At 44.0% G+C, this 19,574-nt stretch overlaps 2 protein-coding genes across 2 annotated transcripts; one reads left to right on the top strand and one right to left on the bottom strand.

Moving 5' to 3' along the window:
- Positions 1–6,922: 6,922 nt before the first annotated feature.
- Positions 6,923–12,627, bottom strand: RAD1 (RAD1 checkpoint DNA exonuclease). Its single transcript, XM_079329901.1, has 5 exons — positions 12,340–12,627; positions 10,238–10,346; positions 9,345–9,603; positions 8,893–8,991; positions 6,923–8,576 (listed from the first exon to the last, which is right to left on the bottom strand). Exons 1-5 carry the CDS (start codon positions 12,532–12,534, stop codon positions 8,393–8,395), a joined length of 846 nt encoding a protein of 281 aa, XP_079186027.1. The 5' UTR covers positions 12,535–12,627; the 3' UTR covers positions 6,923–8,392.
- A 21-nt stretch (positions 12,628–12,648) lies between these two features.
- Positions 12,649–17,276, top strand: BRIX1 (biogenesis of ribosomes BRX1). The gene is made up of 10 exons (XM_079329900.1): positions 12,649–12,882; positions 13,575–13,686; positions 14,072–14,115; positions 14,746–14,816; positions 15,199–15,248; positions 15,339–15,412; positions 15,512–15,562; positions 15,846–15,947; positions 16,445–16,573; positions 16,881–17,276. The coding sequence occupies exons 1-10, from the start codon at positions 12,694–12,696 to the stop codon at positions 17,148–17,150; spliced, it is 1,092 nt and encodes a 363-aa protein (XP_079186026.1). The 5' UTR covers positions 12,649–12,693; the 3' UTR covers positions 17,151–17,276.
- The last annotated feature ends 2,298 nt before the right edge of the window (positions 17,277–19,574 follow it).

Below are 19,574 nucleotides of genomic sequence, written 5' to 3'. Positions count from 1 at the left end.
GAATCTGGCAGGAAATCCCTTGGCAGATGCTGTTTCACTATATGGAGCTGTTGAAGCCTGCTTCATGTTCTGTGAGTGTGCAGGAGAGTGGCTGGCTGGAGAGAAAGAGGTAGGTGGTGTGTGATTTTAGTGCTAGGTGCTTCTGAGCTACATAAATTACTGCTAGAATCTTCTGTCTGGAGGGGTTTGGCAGGGTGGGGTACCAGCCTAGATAGTGTGTTCAGGAGTGGGGAGGGTAAGCCAAGAGGCTGGAGTACCATATGGGACATGGGAGGAGAGCTGGCTCATGGCACTGGAACAGGGGGTTCCTGTCATGCCATTTGCCTGTCTGACCTTTCCCTGGGAGGCTCTTGCTTGGGTCAGGCCCACCAAAGCATCCTAAGCCTTCTTCACCCCAGTGCCAGCCCTCTGAGCAAGAAGCAAACACAGGAGGCAGCGTCTGCTCTGAAATGTGGCAGAGACCCACGTGCTGCAGGGGAGAATGGCTGTCTGGTGGTGTGGTCAGGCTCCCCAGTGCAGGGCAGCTCCTGGAGCAAAGGCAGCCTCCCGTGGCTTGGGCTGTGTGGGGTCAGGGCCTCAGTGTGCTGCTGGGAGCCCAGGCTGCAGAGCAGCTGTGCCTGTTGAGAAACTGTGGAAAAGCAATGGGGGAGGTGGGTGTGGAGGTTTCAGAGTAGCATAGGCAGATGTGATGTACCCCGGCATATGTTCCACAGGCACAGCTGTAACACAGCAAATTTTTTCAAGCAAATAGAAATTGGTGCAAGACTTTTAAGACAGTTCATTCACCTAAATAATCTATTAACTGTGGGTTTGGTCTGCCACAGAGAATACTAGAAGTACTGAATTTAATGTCAAAGCACAGTTCAAGAGTTTGAGTGCCTTGAAACCTTCATCTATACCACGACTTGGTTCTGCAGCCATGAGTCACTCTACATACTCGTGGGTGCTCACCAATGCTCAGCAGAGCATTTCATAGAAGTGTATTTTCAAGTGCTTTTCTTCATCTCTGCTTCCTCCTCTGTTTGGATCCTTCACAATCCTTTTGAATATAAGTAACAGAGACACTAAGCACAGACTAGAACCATGTTTTGGTTCTACATCTTTGTTCTTCTCAGGGCAGTAACAAATTCATTCTCCTCAGCAGTCATTTCCTCAAAACCCCTGTCTTAGAATTACGATGGTGAATTGCAGCAAAATAAAAATCAGTGATTTAGTGTCTACTAATTTGAGGAAGCCTGAGTTCAAATCTTTGTAACTACAGAACAGATCTACCAGCCAAGTCTGCTGCTGGTGAGAAAGTTGTGCTTTGCCCAATAGCTGTTACTTAGATTGCCTAAGCTTCAGTACTATGTGGCAAAACATCTTCTAGGAGAAATGACAGCCTCTGTCGCATCAGGTATGATGGTGGCATCCTGCACAGCTCCTCTGATGACCATTTCTTGCCTTTGTACAAGCAGCAAAGGTTTGTGCCAGTCCCCAGTCCTAGGGGTGGCCTCAGGAGGGTCTGTTTTGTGGTACCACCTGTAGTTCCTGGGGCGTTTTATGGCAATGCATTTGTAGGTATTTACAAACCTTTGGCTGCCCTGACAGACTCTTAATTGGTGAGTTTAACACAGGTATTTATGCAATCATTGGGCTTTCAGTCTATTAATAATTTTAAAAGCCTGCTTGCATGCTGATCTGTCCAGATTCACAGTGTTGGCCCTCTTTGTACATTTTCCAGCAGCTTGAAATGCTCAGACGGTTGGTAATGGGGCCTCCTACCAGCAGCTGGAGATTGGAAGCAGGCACATCTCAGTGACATCATCTCCTGCAAGGGGCTCAGGGCTGAGCCCGTCTGCTCCTGCCTGCCCGGCTGAGCCCTGCACACTACGGTGTGCTGGTGTTAACCCTGCCCGGGGGATGCTGCAGCTGGTACCAGTGACCCTCAGGAGACTGGCATTGCCTGCAAACACCAGTGTGCCTGCATGAGAAGCTGTTGCTCCACTGCAGTCATTTTTCCCTTCGGGATTAGCTGAAATGCTCCTTAGTGATGGCTGGGCTCAGGCCTATTGCACTTTCTTCATTCCCCGTCGTAGATCAGCAACAGTCCTCACCAGCTACATATTCAGAAGCCCTGACCAAAAATGTTTGGACACATTTGCTTCTCTGAAAACACTCTACTGCCCACCAGGATTCATCCCCCAAAGCATCTGGTGCTGGATTAGACTGCATTTTCCAGACAGAAAGAAAAAAAACCTCAAACATTCCTGAGAAAGAAACCTGGCATTCCTTCTCCTCGGAGCCTCCCTCGCAGCTGGAAAACTGTGGGGAGTGACAACTCAAAGCACAAAGGTCTGCACTGCCCCATTCCTAGAAATAGGTTGTCTGGATTCTTACTGTCCAAAGTGCAACTCCTAAAAATGCAGCGCTGCATTCAGCAATTGGTGGGGCCACAGCTGGGTGTGAGCACAGCTGGGTAGATGTTGCAGACCCGGCGCACACGTACCTGCGCAAATATTTCAGAGCCAGGCGCCTGCAGGAAGGTCCCGGTGGGGAGGGCAGGTGCTCCCTGGCTGTGCTGCTTTTGCATTGTCCCCTGCACGAGTGCCGAGGGTCTGGGTCTGGGCGCTGGGAGCGGCTCTGGCCCCAAGCCCTGCGCTGCCTGCGGGCGGCTCTCTGGTTTTCAGAGGGTCTCTGAAATTCCTGCCCTTGTGCCACGTGAAGAATTCGTGTCACCATCCGGCGGCCGGCGAGGGGCAGGCTGGCAGTGTTTCCTCCGCAGATGCTTTGGCCGGTGGGTGTCTGGCGTCGTTCCCTTGCAAATATCCGCGTAATTAAAGCCGACCGGGATCGCCCAGGCTGGGTTGCAGCACCAAGTGGAGGGCGCGCAGCTCTGCACAGCTCTGTGCAGCCAGTGCCGCTCTGACAACTTTTCTGGGAGCCTTGGTCAGCTGGGAGAGTGACTGCTCACAGTAGCAGCCTGGATATACCCCAGCTCCTCTGGAGCCTGTTCCGTGCCACTATTTAGTTTATTAGGAGAGTAAACGTGTTCGGCACGTTGTGTGCAACAGGCAACTAATTACACACTTGAGAAGCACCAGCTATTTATTCCAGTTGTGCAAGGTTGAGTGCTCAGTGGTATTCCACTAATCAAGCACAACTCTCAAAACTTTTTACTATTTATACATTCTGGTGTTAAGGAAACTCCGCAGTCTGACCACTGCCGAGGCTCTGCGGCAGTCACACTCCCAGACTTTCAGAGCTGGGACCGGAGCCCCGCCACAGCGAGCGGCTCCAGTGCCGCAGCTGGTGCCCCAAACACTCCACTCACCGTCAGACCGGGTTACCTTGCTGGCTCCACCCCGGGTTTCCCATGAAAGAGTCTCAGACATCTCGTTCCACAAAGCCATTTATTCACGGCTCAGTTACACAGAAACAGCTTGTGCTGATGCTTCCGAGGAGAGACCTCCGAATAAAGGAACCCAGGTGCAAGTGTGGCTCTTCCTCTCCAGTCGATTCCTGCCACCTCCTCCGTGTCAATTCACCTTGCTGGCGTTCACCTCTTTTGTTATGTAGAATGCAGCCGGCCTCTGCTGTGTCTCCCCTCACCCTGGCTGGTTTCACCGGGTTTTGTGCCCTTTGTTAATCACACAGTTGGCAGTTCACGGTCTCTCTCTAGGCTTCAATCCACAGCTCAACCTGAATCTCGAATTCAGCTTGCAAACACAACTGCCTGCACCATGTGTATCCCTCAAACATCAGCAAACATAGGCATTAATGTTCATGGGCCAGAAGGGACATAGTCCTCTCATTAATTAGTATTCTATCTTCTATCACTTAATGATTCTCTCAGTTCTTATGCTAATTAGTCGGCACCCTCAGTCTTCATCTTCCTTTGGCATGGTGGGCCATGAGTCAGTCTGTAATGATATCTCCCTGTGGAACTCTTTTTACCCAGTCAGAGTCAGTTTCAGCACAGTTGCTGAGTTGGCTTTAATAGTTTCTTCCTTATCTTGGGAGTTCTGTCCTTGTGGCTTTAAAGTTCTGCAATCTTTGTGTCTACCTAGCATCAACAGTACATCCTTCTTCCCAAGCTTTGTTAACCTCCCCCTAGGTATGAGATCCTTAAAGGTTAACAAGGCAATTCTGCCAGCAAGTAATTTATCTTTCCAGCACCTGGACATAACTTAGGGCTTGTTAGCTGCTATCTGTCTCATGGATTAAGTTTCCTTTCTGATTGATTACAGGTGCGAGTGCCTAATTGGGTGGAGTGGTTCCACACCTCCCTTATGTTGCAAACCCATTACTGCACTCCACTGGCATTTACAGGATAAAATCTGAACATATGTTCAGACAGATTTCTTATCTCAGACCTCCGGCTTTCTACTCCCTAGCTCTTATTTGGTGAGCTCCATGGTCCCACTTGAACTGGAAGGGATAGGAGGCTGCTCAGTTTTCCACCGAGAGTTTTAATCCACATACAGACCCAGACCCCCACCCACCACCCCATCTCAAACACAGATGGGGTGGGGATGGAAGTGGGAGTGAAATTCCCATTGTCTCTCTCCTCAGATTTTCAAAGGTATTACAAAACTGAAGATTTTCCTGGGCAGTGCAGCTCTTTCTAGACTCCCTTGGATGCATTCCTCCAGAATACTCACATGGATTGATGTTCACAGTCGTGGCGGACATTCAAGTCCACTTCTCACTTCTGTGGGAGTCTGTTACTCCACGGAAATCAGAGCTGTGTGGGGCACCCGACTGCATCCAGCACTCTGCCTGGAAGAGCCCTTGCAATCAGCTGTAACAATGCTAATGCTCTGCCCTGCTGTCCTTACACCCAGCTAAGTGCAGAAGCAGGGTAGAAAGAGGCTGAACCCACCTGTTACCCCTTCCATTTACACCTAAACAGTCCTGGCCCCCGCAAATAGTAATTCACATAAAAGAGAGTTTTTGTCTCAATAAGAAGGCATCAAGTGACTATTCTGTAACAGCAGCATTCTAAAAATAATTTGGGTATTTGTTCAGTTTAATGTTAGTGTTCTTTAATGTTAATGTTGATCAGAAGCACTGCTTAGGGCTACTACACACGGTTTCTACATATTTATTTTGGTAAGACCCACCTGCTGGATTCTTCAAGCTGTTACAAAATGAGGTTAAAAGCTGACACCTACAAGAAACAGCATATGGCTTACCTCAGCACTTCCAGCTGCTCCACTAACATCACTAAAGACTCATCTAGTCAAGTATACAAGAGTACTATTTCCTTGTAAATCCATGTGTAAATAAATAATAAACAACTAAATTAAATAAAAAACTAAACAACTGATGCTTTTCCATCACTAACTTTGAAACTGAGGTATAGAACTGAATTCCTCCTGGGGAATTCAGTGCTTTATGAATCCAAATCGTTGTAGAAAGCCAAGGAGATACAAAAATTCAACATGTTGGGAGGCAGGAGATAATAACAGCACCAGCACTGTTAGTGTTTGTTGCATAAAGATTGTCAGGACCAGCAGTGAAAGGAATTATTTTGACTTCTGGAATCTTCAAAGACTGGCAGACACCCAAGGCCTATTTGCAATAGTTTTCTGGTAGAATCAAAGAAGGGCCTTCTCGAAGACTTGAGGTCAGTTCCTACTTGAAAATCACAAATCAAAATAATTTGAGGGAAAATCCCTTGCCAGTTTTGTGGCCTCTGGATGTGGAATGCCCACAGCCCCCAGTGCTGCCCACCAGAGCTGCCAGGCAGCACCATCACAGCTGAGCCCAGGTGGAAGGCACTGCTGGCAGCCCCATCCCATAAACTGTTTACTTCACGTGACAAGTAATCCTGAGAACTTGAATGCACCATTTCAAAATAAAGCAGGTGGACAAAGTCTGAGTTATGACAAGCCTCCTCTGTGATACCACTAAAGGAAAAAAAACACGAGCTGAACATTTCTTCAGGTGCAGGTTTCCTGTAGTCTAATATCTTGTTAAATGGCAGAAAGAAAGCGTAGTAAAGATAAGCTAAGTTCTGGATTGCATGCCAAGTGTAGCAGGATATCCAATGCAGCAATGGGTATCTGCAGAATTTAAGTAACTTACTAGGTCAAAAAAGATGCAGTGCCATTCCAATCATCATCTTCCTCTTCGCCCTTTTTATTTTACTGTGCTTGAACCCAGAAATGTAATCAAATACATCACAGATGGATCTTAAATCAATTCACTGTCTTTCAGCACCAAATCTGTAGCCAAACCTCCCATGTTCTTGTCTCCCTAAAACCATATCCATGCAGTCTAAAGTGCACAAGCAGTCCCCTACCTCTGGGCACCTGGGCCAGGACTCTGCCTATTTGGGACACTGACACTGAGTCCTGCACAAACCATATGTCTTTGATACATTTATTTACTTACAGTTATTTAATAACTTACCAAGTGCAAGTTAATTTCTGCTATTTTGTGGTGTTCTAACTTGTTAGAGTATTATTTCCATGATCACTGTTGGTAGGCTAATCATTAAAAGTAATATTTCAAGAAGCAACACAATACCTCAGTAGGCAATTACATAAAAATTCAAATGTTAAGCCACAATTCCTGAACACAATACAAGAAATTCAGATATTTTAAAATAAATCATGCCAATAAAGTGATGGGTTCTACTTAATTTTTATCCGGTTGCCCGGGGATTATGTAAATCATCCTGGATACTCAGTAGTCAGGGATAGCACTAATAATTCCCAATGAGACCATAACTTTTTTCATTGAAGAAATTGACAAAGTAAGCCAAAAGGAAGTTCATTTATACTTGTCCTGAGTATACTTTGGAAAGAAAACCCCAGTGAATAAAAGTAATTTAGAATATCAGGTATCTATGTCAGCCTTGTAGTTAAAAAACTTGTAATTGTTTCTAAGTTTAATTTATAAATATAAATGTATAAAAATGATATATAAACTATTAACTTTACTGTAAACTTTATTGCAATAAATGGATGATTTGCACAAAAAACAACAAAACACTGTGCATTCCAAAAGTATACTCTTGCTGGCAATAAGCAAGAGGTGAAAAATGATCCATGAAAGTTTTAAACTTAAAATAAACCCAAAGGGTTCTGTTGAATTGTGCATCAATCAACTTTGTAACATATGAACACGCTGTTTTCCACAGAAAACAAAGCAAGACCTCATCTGACAGACAACAAAACTACACCAGAGTCTAAAGCTGCAGAAGCCATCTGCAGATTGGTGACTCTTCAATCACACCCCACAGCAGGGAGACAGGGAGGGCTCAGTCTCTGTGTGTGATCTGCAGACTCTGCATCCAGTCCAGTGCCTGGCTGTTCCCAGGTACTTCCCATTCTGAGCAGGCTGGTTGGTATGAAAGGACAAGTGGAGTTTTGACCTAAGCACAATCCATCTGCTGCTCTGGAGGTGGGACACTGCAGAGAACTGCCCAGGAACCACACTCCCATTCAGCCAGCATGAGGTCAGCCCCATTTTTAGCAGTGATTTGAAAACACTGCTCCATGGGACACAGACAAATATTCCCCTGCTGCAGTTCAGGAGTGACTCCTGTTGCTGAAAAAGGCTACTGAGAAGGCAAATGAGTTTTATAAAAAATTTTCAGTATGAAACTTTTCTCTCTCACAATTGTTAACACCACCAGTAGAGAGCAGCAGAGTAGGAGCAGGGACATGAATATACAGAAACAGCTGCAGCACTCTTGCAGATGTCTAATAAACCACTGATCCAAAACAATGATGTTGCCAGAACAGTTATGAGTAATGAGTCAGTAAATCCTGGCTTCTATATCAATTTACCAATTCAACATCAGTTTGCAGACAAAATGGTAAATTGGTGTCAGATGGAATTCCAAGGAGTTGAGTAATATTAGGAATTAATCAAGATGAGGAGAAGCCTAGTGGCTTCACTGACACAACATGTCAGCATTTGCCAGCAAGAAACCACCTGATGCTATTAAGAGATCAGTTTGAAAATGTTGTTCTCCTTCAAGACAAATTTGGTTTTAAGTCACTGAAAGTTAACTGGCTAATATACAACTAGTATTCAGACTTTCCCTTGTGTAATTGCTCACTGAAAGCCAAAGACAAAAAACATAATACAAATAAAAATTCTTGGAGAACATTGTAAAAAGCATCAATGTATTACACAAACAGTACTTTAACATCTGTGCTGGAAGCAATGTTTATAGGACATCAACTCCTCTTTCTGCTTTTTCAGCTTCAGTTTGAGTCAAGGCTAAGAATGTTTGCAGTGGAATAAAATGGAAGTCTTGAGCTTTCTCATTCCAGAGTTTAAAAATAAAGACAATATTAACTCTATCAAACTTTACAGCTTTCATTCAGTTTTGTAAAAAAATAGAATATTTTATATAAGCAAAAATATATTACAGATGCCAGCCCACACACTACAGTTCTGCCTCACTGATGTTCTCATCAGGGCAACAATAGTATTCCACAAAACAGATCTGTCCATCTTCATTCCTGATCATATACTGCAGTGAAAGAAATCCTTGAGCATCTGTTCGAATGGACACTTTACAAGACAAAGCCAGTGCCTTTGTGGATGGTTTAAGCAAAGAAATCTTGTACCTGCAGGAGAAAAAACAGTAATATGAAAAAAATACATTGTGCAAAGAGGAGCTGAAACATTAGTAATGAATAAAGACCCAGAATAAACAAAAAACAATTAAGAACATGCTTATTTGGTCTTTAATTGGTGACAACATTAAACAGTCCTTGTCAGCACTTAGCTTTTGATTACAGATACAGACTTTTATCAGATGCAGAGTATTTATGCTCCCCATACTAATAAAATAAATGTTACAGTAATGTAAAAACACTTTTTAAACTTCCGATCAAAAATGCAAGACCTAGCATAGAGGGCATCAGCCACAGACTTTCTGACCTGTTTGTCTGGGTCTGGGTACAGTGGAATGCTTCCATCAAATCAGAGTCCCTAGGGTAGTCTAGATGTGCACTTCCAGCATTTCCAAAAGTGGATAACCTGGAAGACAAAAAGCACCATCTCAACATACCTGATTGAGAGCTCTGTAAAAACTGATAAAAATGACTCATTGTACGTATCTCAATGACTGCTTCACAAAACACTGCTGTTTGTTTCACTTTATTTAATAAAAAATGCTAAACTGCCCACACCAGTGTCACATTTACCAGGCTGTGAAAACACTCATTACTATGCTAATTAGAGTACAGACTGTGATTTGCTATACTCATTACAATTCTTCCTGAAATGAACCAGTACTTTAAAATAGTTCCCCTCTCTCCAGTGTGAAAACTTCCAGTCCTCATCAAAGTAAGCCAAGCACAAACATTTGAGTTGAAAGCCATTTCTAGTACCTGAAGTAGGGTTTATCTGGAGACATGGTAATCTGTAGAACTTCACTGGTCATATCCAGTTCAGCAAATGCTTCTCGTAGTCCCTCTGACTGCAGGATAATTTTATTAACAACCTTTGTACTGCAGAAATCAAAATCTAACAACTCATCAGGTTCTTGAGTGTTGATTTTGCACACTGTTACTACTCCTCCTTCTTCCAAGAACAGCATCAGGGGATACCCATAACCACGATAACACATTCTAAGGGCTGTTGATGTTCCTGAAAAAGAGAACATTCCACAGAGAGCACAGCTAAGACATTTGACCACTTTAGAAAACTCACATTTTTCTGGCACAAGGGGAAGAGATCAATTTGATTCACGTTGTTTGGTCCAGCCTCCAACATGTTACTGAAGCACACTTAGTCTGCCTCCTAGACACCCTCTGAAATGCTAATAGTTCTGCAGTAAAATTAAGTTACTTGTGTGTAGACAACTCAAATCCAAATAATTTCACCCACCAGACAGGAAACACCAGCTGTGACAATGAAGATATGCCAAAAATAGCTCAGAGGATAAAGGAATTGGAAAATGCTCGTGGTACTCTGGCTCTCTGGCTCACATCATCTTTCCTTACTGCTCTTGTTAGCTGTGCAACCCAAGCTGAAGTTGATACAGCTGTGCTTGTGCTGTGATCACATCCTCCTGCTGCAGGTTATCACCACCAGAACCAGGATTCCCAAAATCACAGTGCTCTTAAGCACACTCGATTTAGATCTTTAGGTCAGCCACTACCAAAACTGCAGAGGAATGAGGAGTTCAATACAGAGCTCTGAGGGTAGAACTGCCCAGAAAGCTGTTGTGGTATCACTCCACTTCACCACAATGCATAGATTCATGGAAAATATACCACACCTGGCAAGGAGCTGGTTCCAAAAATAGTGAGACAGTCCAGAAGAACTGACAAACTGATCCGGAACATCACCGACTCCTCCTGAACAGAAAATTCCTGAAAAATTTCTGCCTGTAAGTTAAAGCAGAGAGATGAAAAATCCAGAGTTTCTGCAATTATTTTAGTTTGTACTTCAGAGTTTCCCTTTTAGAAATCAGTGCAATACAAGGTGATTTCTACATGCAACACAGCATCAATTATAGAAAAATGTGTCTTCATCCTCAAACCTAGGAAAACACAATCAGGCCACACTTGACAAAAGGTAGGATGGCATAAACATGAACTCCTAAACACTTCCCTTTTACAGTTTAAGCAGGAGCCACAAATGTTAAAGCCTAGAGCCTCTTACTTCTGCAGCTGGAAACATTCAGGGAACTATAAAATGTATCACCCTTCTCCAGTAACAATACTTACTTTTTTTATGCTCAGAGCATGAATAAACATTCTAAATACTAGAAGTGAATAATAACAGAACAGAACAGCGACTTCACCACTCTGAAATATGTGCTGAACCCTGCCTTTCACTAGCCTCATGGGGGTAAACTGCTCCTGTTTGTCACTGGCACTCACTGCTCTGTGGCACCTACAAAGCAGTAGAGCTATCTCAGAAACAGAACAGAGTATCTCAGAAATAAAGCATGGCGGCCTTTTGGAAAAATACTGCTTTTTGAAAAGGTAATTTCTTATTTTTCTGGCAGCCCAGAGGGAAAACTGAGGTGCTTTGAGCACAGCACAACCATTTTCAATCAAGTGTCTGTGAATCTGTGCTCTTTCACAGTTAACATAAATCCAACTTTTTGGCTTTGGGATGAGCTATAAAAACACTTAAAGAGGGATACTATGAGCACCTGTTTGTGCAGCAAAGCACAGCATGGCCAGGAGCCACGAGTTTGGCAGGCACCAGCACATTAGAAGAGGGTGCAAACCCATTGCAGTCTGGTGTGCAGGGATGTACTGTGTGCAGGGTTTGTAACTCCAGCAGCACGGACACCCACAGACGAGGGCAGCCTCACCTCCCTCCATGCCAGCTCACACACCTCTGCCTTGGTGCAGCAAAGTCTCCCCTTCTCTGCAGCGAGCACATGGAATCACTATGGTTGGAAGGGACCCCTGGAGATTAGCCAGTCCAAGCCCTCTGCCAAGGCAGGGTCACCTCGAGCAGGTGACACACGAACACATCCAGGTGGGGTTGGAATGTCTCCAGGGTGGAAAACTCCACAACCTCCCCAGCATTCTGTTCCAGTCTCCAGCCTTAGTGTAAAGAAGTTCCTCCTCATGTTGAGGTGAAACTTCTGTTTTAGTTTATGCCCATTGCTCTCTTTTCTGCCACTGGTCACCACAGAAAGGAGTCTGGTACCATTTTCTTGACACCCTGTAGCTATTTTTAGGGTTGGGTGCTTTCCAAACCCGGGGTCTGCAGCCCTGAGTCCAGGTACTTCTGAACCCCAGATGCAGAGCCCCGAGCTACTCACTAGTGAAGAACAAAGGCTTGAGATCGTGCTGCAAAGTTCCAAGGATAACTTTATTGTCCTCGAAGAGGGATGCTAGCAACGGTCTAATTATATCAGATAACAAAACACTTTATATAGGTTTCCAAAGGATTGAGTTTCTAACCAATAAAAACTACAACTTACAAACTAACCAATTATCTTAAAACTCTAAGTAAAAAAAGAACCAATTAACTTGTGACTTTGAATAGTCACAATATAATAGAAATCCTAAGAGATAACGGGGTTTTCGGTAAGGGAGGGGGGTTTCGTTTGAAGGAATTTCTTTGTTTCATGGGATGGCATCCCAGGGGTATGCTTTAGGGAGTGTAACATCTTCTACGGCACCCATCTTTGAGGTATTTATATGCATTAATGAGATTCTCCCTCAGTCTGCTCTTATCCAGACTAAACAGGCCCGGCTGCCGCAGGCTCTCCTCACAACAGAGATGCTCTGCTCCTTTAATCATCTCTGTGGCTCCGCTGGACCCTGTCCTGCAGTTCCCGGTCCTCACGGTGCTGCGACACCCGCGCAAGGCGTGTGGCAGCCGTGCCCTCCCGCTCGCCATGTCCCGTACCTGGATGAAGGCGTTGGCCTGGATGCACTTGGCATCCTCCACCGTGACGCGCAGCCCGCTGGCCGTGGCCAGGCAGGTGGCGTGGTCCTGGAAGTGCACGGCCCGCAGGAGGCTGGACAGGTGCCGGGCATTGTCCAGGCTGGCGGACAGCGCGTAGCGCTCGCCGCTGGCGGGCGGCGGCGCCGAGAACGGCATGGGCGGGAGCGGGAGCGCGGCGGGCGGAGCGCCGGGAGCGAGCGGAGCGCGGGCACGGCACAGCCAGCGCGGCCCCGCGCGCGGGAAGTGACGTCAGAGCCCCGCCGGAAACGCGAGCGCCGGAAACGCGACACGGGAAGTGTGGTCGGCGAGCCCGGCATGGCGTGGGGACGGATGGCGGCCAAGAGGAAACGTGGAGCGCTGCCCGCGGGGAAGGCGAAGCGCGCCAGGAGCGCCGCGAGCACGGGCGAGGCGGCGCCGGAGGGCGGCCCGCGGGAGCGCAGCGTCGCGCCGCAGGAAAACGGCATCCCGGCGCAGGAGTACAGCATCCCGCCGCCCGTGTCCCAGGTGCCGCCGCTCGGCCGCCCCGCCGCGCCGGGGCTCGGGCTGCCTGGGGGAGCACGGCTGCTCAGCCGGGGCAGAGAGGGTTATTCGGAATCCTTTACATTATCAGCGCAGTAAAGTAAACGTGGCTCTGCGTTGTTTCCGTGGGAGTGCGCGAGAAGCGCTGTTGTGGTCGATGTAAATCAAATGTGTTAGCTGAATCTCAGAAATATTTACAAGAATTCGGCAATTCTGTTGTATATAGGGGCTGTATGGAAATTTAGTCTCTTCCATTTAGGGATCCTACGGGGTAGGTTTCGGTAGTAGTTTGCGTGTAAAAAAACCGCAAAATACTGCGTGTAAACACAAAGATTTCGCAATATCGACAGGATAAGCTGGGCTGTGCTCTGGGGCTGTCCCTAAACCCATTTTGTAGGAAAATAAGCGTTGCAGTGACCTTGTAGTACTTCGGTGGGAGTGAAAGGCCGTGCCTGGGCGCGGATCAGGATGAGGACAGTTCCTCCTGTGCAAGCAGTGCTCCCTGCTCTCTAGGGAATCTGCACTTTTGCTGAGAGCATGGTTCTCTCTGAGCAGGCAGATAGAAACAAAGGTTCATGCTGTGTCTTTCTGTATTTACCGTCCAAACTTTTGTTTCTGCTGCATTATAACAGTATTAAGGCTAGAAACTTCTCACGTAACTTGTGTCTTTTCTCTAGGGCAAATGGAAAAACAAGGAGCGAGTGCTGATATTTTCCTCACGTGGAATTAATTTCAGAACGAGGCACCTAATGCAGGACTTAAGGACATTGATGCCTCACTCTAAAGCAGGTGGGGGTTGAACATCATTCCTAACTTATACTTTGAGAATACTTCTAAGCCAAGAGCTCCTACCAAGCTGTTCTTTTATTAAAAAAAAAAAAATGTGGTACAGAAAAGTTTTGATGAAACTTGGATCTTAAACAAGCACCTTTTGAGCCAACAAGTACAGCAGTTGTTATATCATGATATTTTCTGGTGATTTCTGTAGCATCAATCCCAAACCTGCACAGTTAGTTTTGTTGTTATGTTGATTTGTTCCATAACGTGACAGAAACAATTTGGTAATTACCAGTGCATTTATAAACTAGTAAAATTTTTGCAAAAAACCTTACGAGAAGGATCTCTTGTATTAAATTAGTTTTGCAGCCTTTTAACTGTTGTTTTTGTCTTCCAGATACTAAAATGGACCGTAAAGACCAGTTATTTGTAATCAATGAGGTAATTCAGGATTTATCCTGGTGCTTCTTTATTTTATTTTATTTTATTTTATTTTCTGTGGGAATTCAGCATGCAAGGGAAAGGGACAACCAAAGTCAAAGTGTAACTTCATAGGCGAAAATTATGGATGTCCAAAAGCTTTGTTTTTGTTTAAGCACGAAGTTGACTTTTGATAAATAAAACCAGAATTAAACTTTCAATTAGATACAGATTTTCATCATGAAGAAATATAGCATAATGTACTTTTCTGTGTAGGTAACAGGTATAGTACAGCTTGTACTTGAACAGTGCAGGACACAGATTTGCAGCCAGCCCAGATTTAGTAGGACATTGATATTTCTGAACCTAGAACCTAATGTCTCAGTTCCTGCTCTTGTGTTTGTATGCTGGAGAGTTTATCAGGTTGTTTGTAGCTTTAATAAAGTTATTACTCCTTGTAGTAAATACATGAGATTTTAAGAAATCACAACCCAAAAAACGCCATAGCCAAAATTTGGGTATCATTTAATACAAGGTCTTGCTTTTGAACTTGCATTTTAGAGAGGGAAAATACTAGAGATGAATGTGGAAAGTTTAAACAAAATATCTTCAGAGTGCTTGTAAACAGCTAATTTGGTGTGTTTTGTGTAGGTATGTGAAATGAAAAACTGCAATAAGTGCATCTTTTTTGAAGCCAAAAAGAAACAGGATCTCTACATGTGGTAAGGAAACGTTATGTTCTGTTATATTTCTGTTTATAGCTGCAAATGCTTCAGTTCTAGCTGAAGTTTCCTACTTTAATAGCGAAGATGCATGAAATAGTGCTGCTTAGTTAAATTTGTTCTAATATTGCACTTCTGTGGATAGTGCAGATATACAGTGCATGACCAGCTTTTGGAGACTCTTTACAGAAGCATTTTGCAAAATCATTTAGAAAACAAATGTTTATGAAGCATGTTAAAATAACTCAGTATAGCTATAAAAGTGGCAGAAACTACTTCAGTGCTGGAATAACTGGTTGGGGTGTAGTGTGGAAATCCAGCATATCTTCTGGCTGCTGTTAACTTTTTTCTTTCTCTCTTCCCCACCACCTGTCCTCTGCAGGTTTTCAAACACACCACAGGGACCATCTGCTAAATTCTTGGTGCAGAATGGTAAGTTGGTGGACATTATTGTGTTTGTATTCTTGCTGTCTTGTCTGAAAGATTTGCTGTAAGTAATATTTTTTTTTTAAATCATTGTAGTTCACACACTGGCTGAATTGAAGATGACAGGAAATTGCCTAAGGGGTTCAAGACCCCTTTTATCTTTTGATCCAGTAAGTACAGATTTTATTTCATTTGGGTATGTTTTTATTCTTTTTACATGACTATTGCATTTTGCCTTGTATGTAAAATAACATTTTTATTCTTTGTAGATATTTGACCAGGAGCCACACTATGCCCTGCTAAAAGAATTGTTTATTCAGGTCAGTCTGTAGTTCTGGTGTTTTTTCATTGGAGATGTTTTTTGGCAATATACTTAAAAATGTTTTTTTTCAGGTAGCAGTTTTACACTTCTGAACTTTGAAAAGATCACAAAGATGTGGGATCATATTCTTATGATTAGATGCAGACACTTTTTCTTAAGTTTTGGGTTATGAAATGTAACCTAGGTTTGGGATCTTAGTAAATTAAAAGGAGTTGAAAATGGGCCATTTATGTTTGACCTCTTAAATTGCAGATGTTCAGAAACACTGTCTTTTATTACAGATATTTAGTACACCACAGTACCACCCCAAAAGTCAGCCTTTTGTCGATCATGTTTTCACCTTCACTGTCACTGATGAAAGGATCTGGTTTCGCAATTACCAGGTAAGTGGTCTCTCTTAGCTCTTCAGAAGGAGTTCAGGGAGTAATTTTGTATCAAATCCATTAATTAAGATAAGATAATAACAAACACTCTTGTTATTAGAATATGCCAGCCCCTGGTGTTTGCAGATTGAGCGTCCTGAAATGATTTACCTAACCTGTTTCTCTGGAGAGATCTGTTTCACTGAACTTGCATTCATTGATTCTGTGAGGGATGTCTTGGATGTACTACCCAAGGCCTAAACTGTGCCTTAACCTAAATTGCTGCTTTGATCCAGAGTTCTACTTTTTCTGTAGAAGGAATTCACAAATACCAAGTACACCAAAAGTTTTCTTGAATTTCAAAGAATTGCTTTATGTACAGAACTGGGTTTATACAAATCTATCTAATCAGGTACTGTATCTCAGATTTTAATTAGGTGTATATTGCAAGGTGCCTGCAAGGCCATATGCTTTGATTCAATCTGTGAGAAATGGAGAAAGTTTTCTTTTTATTGCAGATAATAGAAGAAGATGCATCTCTAGTTGAAATTGGGCCTCGTTTTGTCCTGAACCTTATAAAAATCTTCCAAGGTAGCTTTGGAGGACCAACTCTGTACGAAAATCCTCATTATCAGTCCCCGAATATGGTAAGCAGCTCTTTGTTTTCTGTTTTATTTAGCAACAAATTTGAAAACCACCATTGCAGTCAGTCTGTGCCAGAGCATCACGTATGCCTTTCCCCATCACCCTTTGTAATGCCTAAACTGAATGACAGTTTGGGAACAGAGCAGTTTTGCAATCATCAAATGAATGCAGGAGTCATGTCAACTGAAAAGATGGCATTACACCAAGGGTCTTGACAATTAAGCAGAGAAATTAGCGTTTGTTTCTTTAACACCAGATTTCTTCCATCTTGCTTGAAACGTGATGAAATTTAAATTCTTATTTTTATAGCATCGCCGGCTGGTAAGATTGTCAGTGGCAGCTAAGTTTAGAGAGAAGCAGCAAGTGAAAGAAGTGCAAATGACTAAGAAAAAAGGGACTAAGGTCCTTGTTGAAGAAGATCCTACCGAAGTGGTCTTTGAAACTCCAGCTGAGGAAAAGCCAGTGGAAATACAGCTTGTGAAACCAGAATCAAAGCCAATTGTTAAAGATAAGAAGAAGCTACGCAAAATTCAGAGGAAGAAGCAAAAAAAGCTGTTCAGAACTGAAGGATCTGCATAGATAGTACAAGGGATGAAACTTTATACAATATCAACTGAATATTGTAAATATTAGAATTTACATTGTACAGACAAACATGTCTGAACTTCAGTTTTTAAGTAAACAAAATGTATGTTTCTTTATAAATACTGAGTTTGCATTCTTTATTGTCTTCTGGGATTCTGGGTTTTGAGAAATAACATGGCATCCCATTCAATCTGGCCTTAAACACTGCAGGGATGGGTCATCCACAATCTCTCTGGACACCTTCTCTGGAGCTATTGCTTTATTATATGCCTTTAATCTAGTTCACAGTTCCTGACCTGGTTCTTCCACTGACTAGTTTGTCTTCTTGTGCACTCCCTCAAACTTTCTTGTGTTTCAAAATCTTGCTTGTTCTAGGTTTCTGTTTGGTTACTCTGTTTCGATTTCCAGCATCTTACTGCTGAAAGGACAAAACTGGCTCAAGAGGAAGCCCACCTGTTGAGGGAAATCTCGCATAACTTGAGCAAAGTGGTCTGTGTTCCATATGATTGGAAAGAAAGACATGAATATATAGGCATGTGCTCAGTTCACATAGTCTAATATATAACCGCTATATAGTCTAATATACACAGTTGTGTTGGAAAGGACCCCCATCAGTATCATTGAGCCCAACTGAACTCCTTGCAGAGTGACACTTAGTGACAATAAGCCATATGTCTAAGGTCATCATCCAGATCCTCTTTAACTGTTGACAGGCTTGGTGCCATGACCACTTCCCTGGGAACTAACCACCCTGTGCATAAAGAACCTTGGTGTCCAACTGGAATTTTCCCTGACACACTGTAGTGGTTTAACCCCAGCTGGCAACTCAACCCAGTGGGTTATAGGTGTGAGTTTTTGGTGGTTTTTTGGTTTTTAGTTAAGACTAGGTTTGAATAATTTTAAGAAAAAGGGGAAAAATTAGTAGTTTAGGGAGTTTTTTGTTTAAATTAGAGATTAAATGAGAGGTTTTGTGTTGCTTATTGTAAGAGTTTTTGTGAAGGATGCAGGGGAGTAAGCTGCCTGCTCACTCTCCCTTGGTAGGGTGTGGAAGAGAATCTGAAGGGTAGAAGTGAAAACTTGTGAGTTGAGATACAGACTGTTTAGCAAAAACCAAAGCTTTTTGTAAAGCAAAAGCCATGCACAGAAGCAAGACAAAGATTTTTTCTACTATGTCCTGTGAATAGGCAGATATTCACCTCCCAGAAAATCCGGGCTGCATCACATGTAACAGTGACTCAGGAGGACAAATGTGGCACTGTGAATGTTCCCCCCTTCCTCCAGCTTTATGCCATGGTGCCTTTTGAGCATGGTGCCAGGTTGTGTGAGATACCCCTACAGTCAGCTGGGGTGAGCTGCCCTGGCTGCGTTCCCTCTGTTTCATGTGCACCCCTCTCTGGTGGGTGGGGTGAGAAGCAGAAAAGGCTATGAGTCTGAGCACTGCTCAGCAATAATGCAAGCATCTCTGTTACTATCAACACAACATTGGTGTTCTCAGCACAAATCCAAAACACAGCTCCCTACCTGCTACTGTGAAGAAAATGGACTCTATTCCAGCCAAAACCTCCTGTGACAAAGGTAGGTGTACATTGGAGTGAGGACCTTCTCTCCAAACTGAGCAAGGCACGTGACCTCAGCCCAAGCCTTGCCCTCCAGACCTCTCCACGTCTAAGCTGCCCTCCTGATGCACTCCAATAATTTTATGTCCTTCTTATGTTGAGGTGACCCAAAGCTCTCCCAGCACTGGAGGTGAGGCTGCCCCAGCCCCAGTGCAGAGCAGAGCAGGACAATCCCCTCCCTTGCCTGGCTGGTGATGCTGTTCCTGGTGCCCCAGGACAGGGTTTGTCCTGGCTGCCAGGGCACTGCTGCCTGTGTTCACCTTACCATGTTTGGATTAAACACTGAGATTGGTATCTCCATATTTTACTGTGAGATCAGGGCCTCCAGATTTTGCCGTCTGATCCAAAGCTCTGTTTGTGTAGTGCCCACTGATACACACCTGACCTAGGTGTGTAAGAAGGAAGCTAACTTGGACCAACCCTAAAACCTCTGAAGAGTACAGGTATTAAGAAAAGCTACATTGGGATGTGCAGTGTGCTGGCTGTGCCACTGAGCTCCTAAACACCCACAGGAATCAGAAATATCTATTTCAGAAGTAGTGTGGCCAGCAGGCCTAGGGAGGCTATTCTTCCCCTGTGCTCAGCAGTAGTGAGGTCACACCTTGGGTTCTGCATTTAGGTCCGGGCTCCTCAGTTCTGGAAGGACTTTGAGGTGCTGGAGCAAGTTCAGAAAAGAGAAACCAAGCTGTGAAGCACGACAAAACCTGGAGCACGAGTCTTAAGAGATGCAGGGTATTTACCCTGGAAATGAGGAGGCTCAGGGGAGACCTCATTGCAGTCTTCAATTCCCTGAAAGGAAGGT

The sequence above is a fragment of the Erithacus rubecula genome (genome assembly GCF_903797595.1).
Source record: "Erithacus rubecula genome assembly, chromosome: Z".
Lineage (NCBI taxonomy): Eukaryota > Metazoa > Chordata > Aves > Passeriformes > Muscicapidae > Erithacus > Erithacus rubecula.
This window is presented reverse-complemented; position numbering and strand designations above follow the sequence as displayed.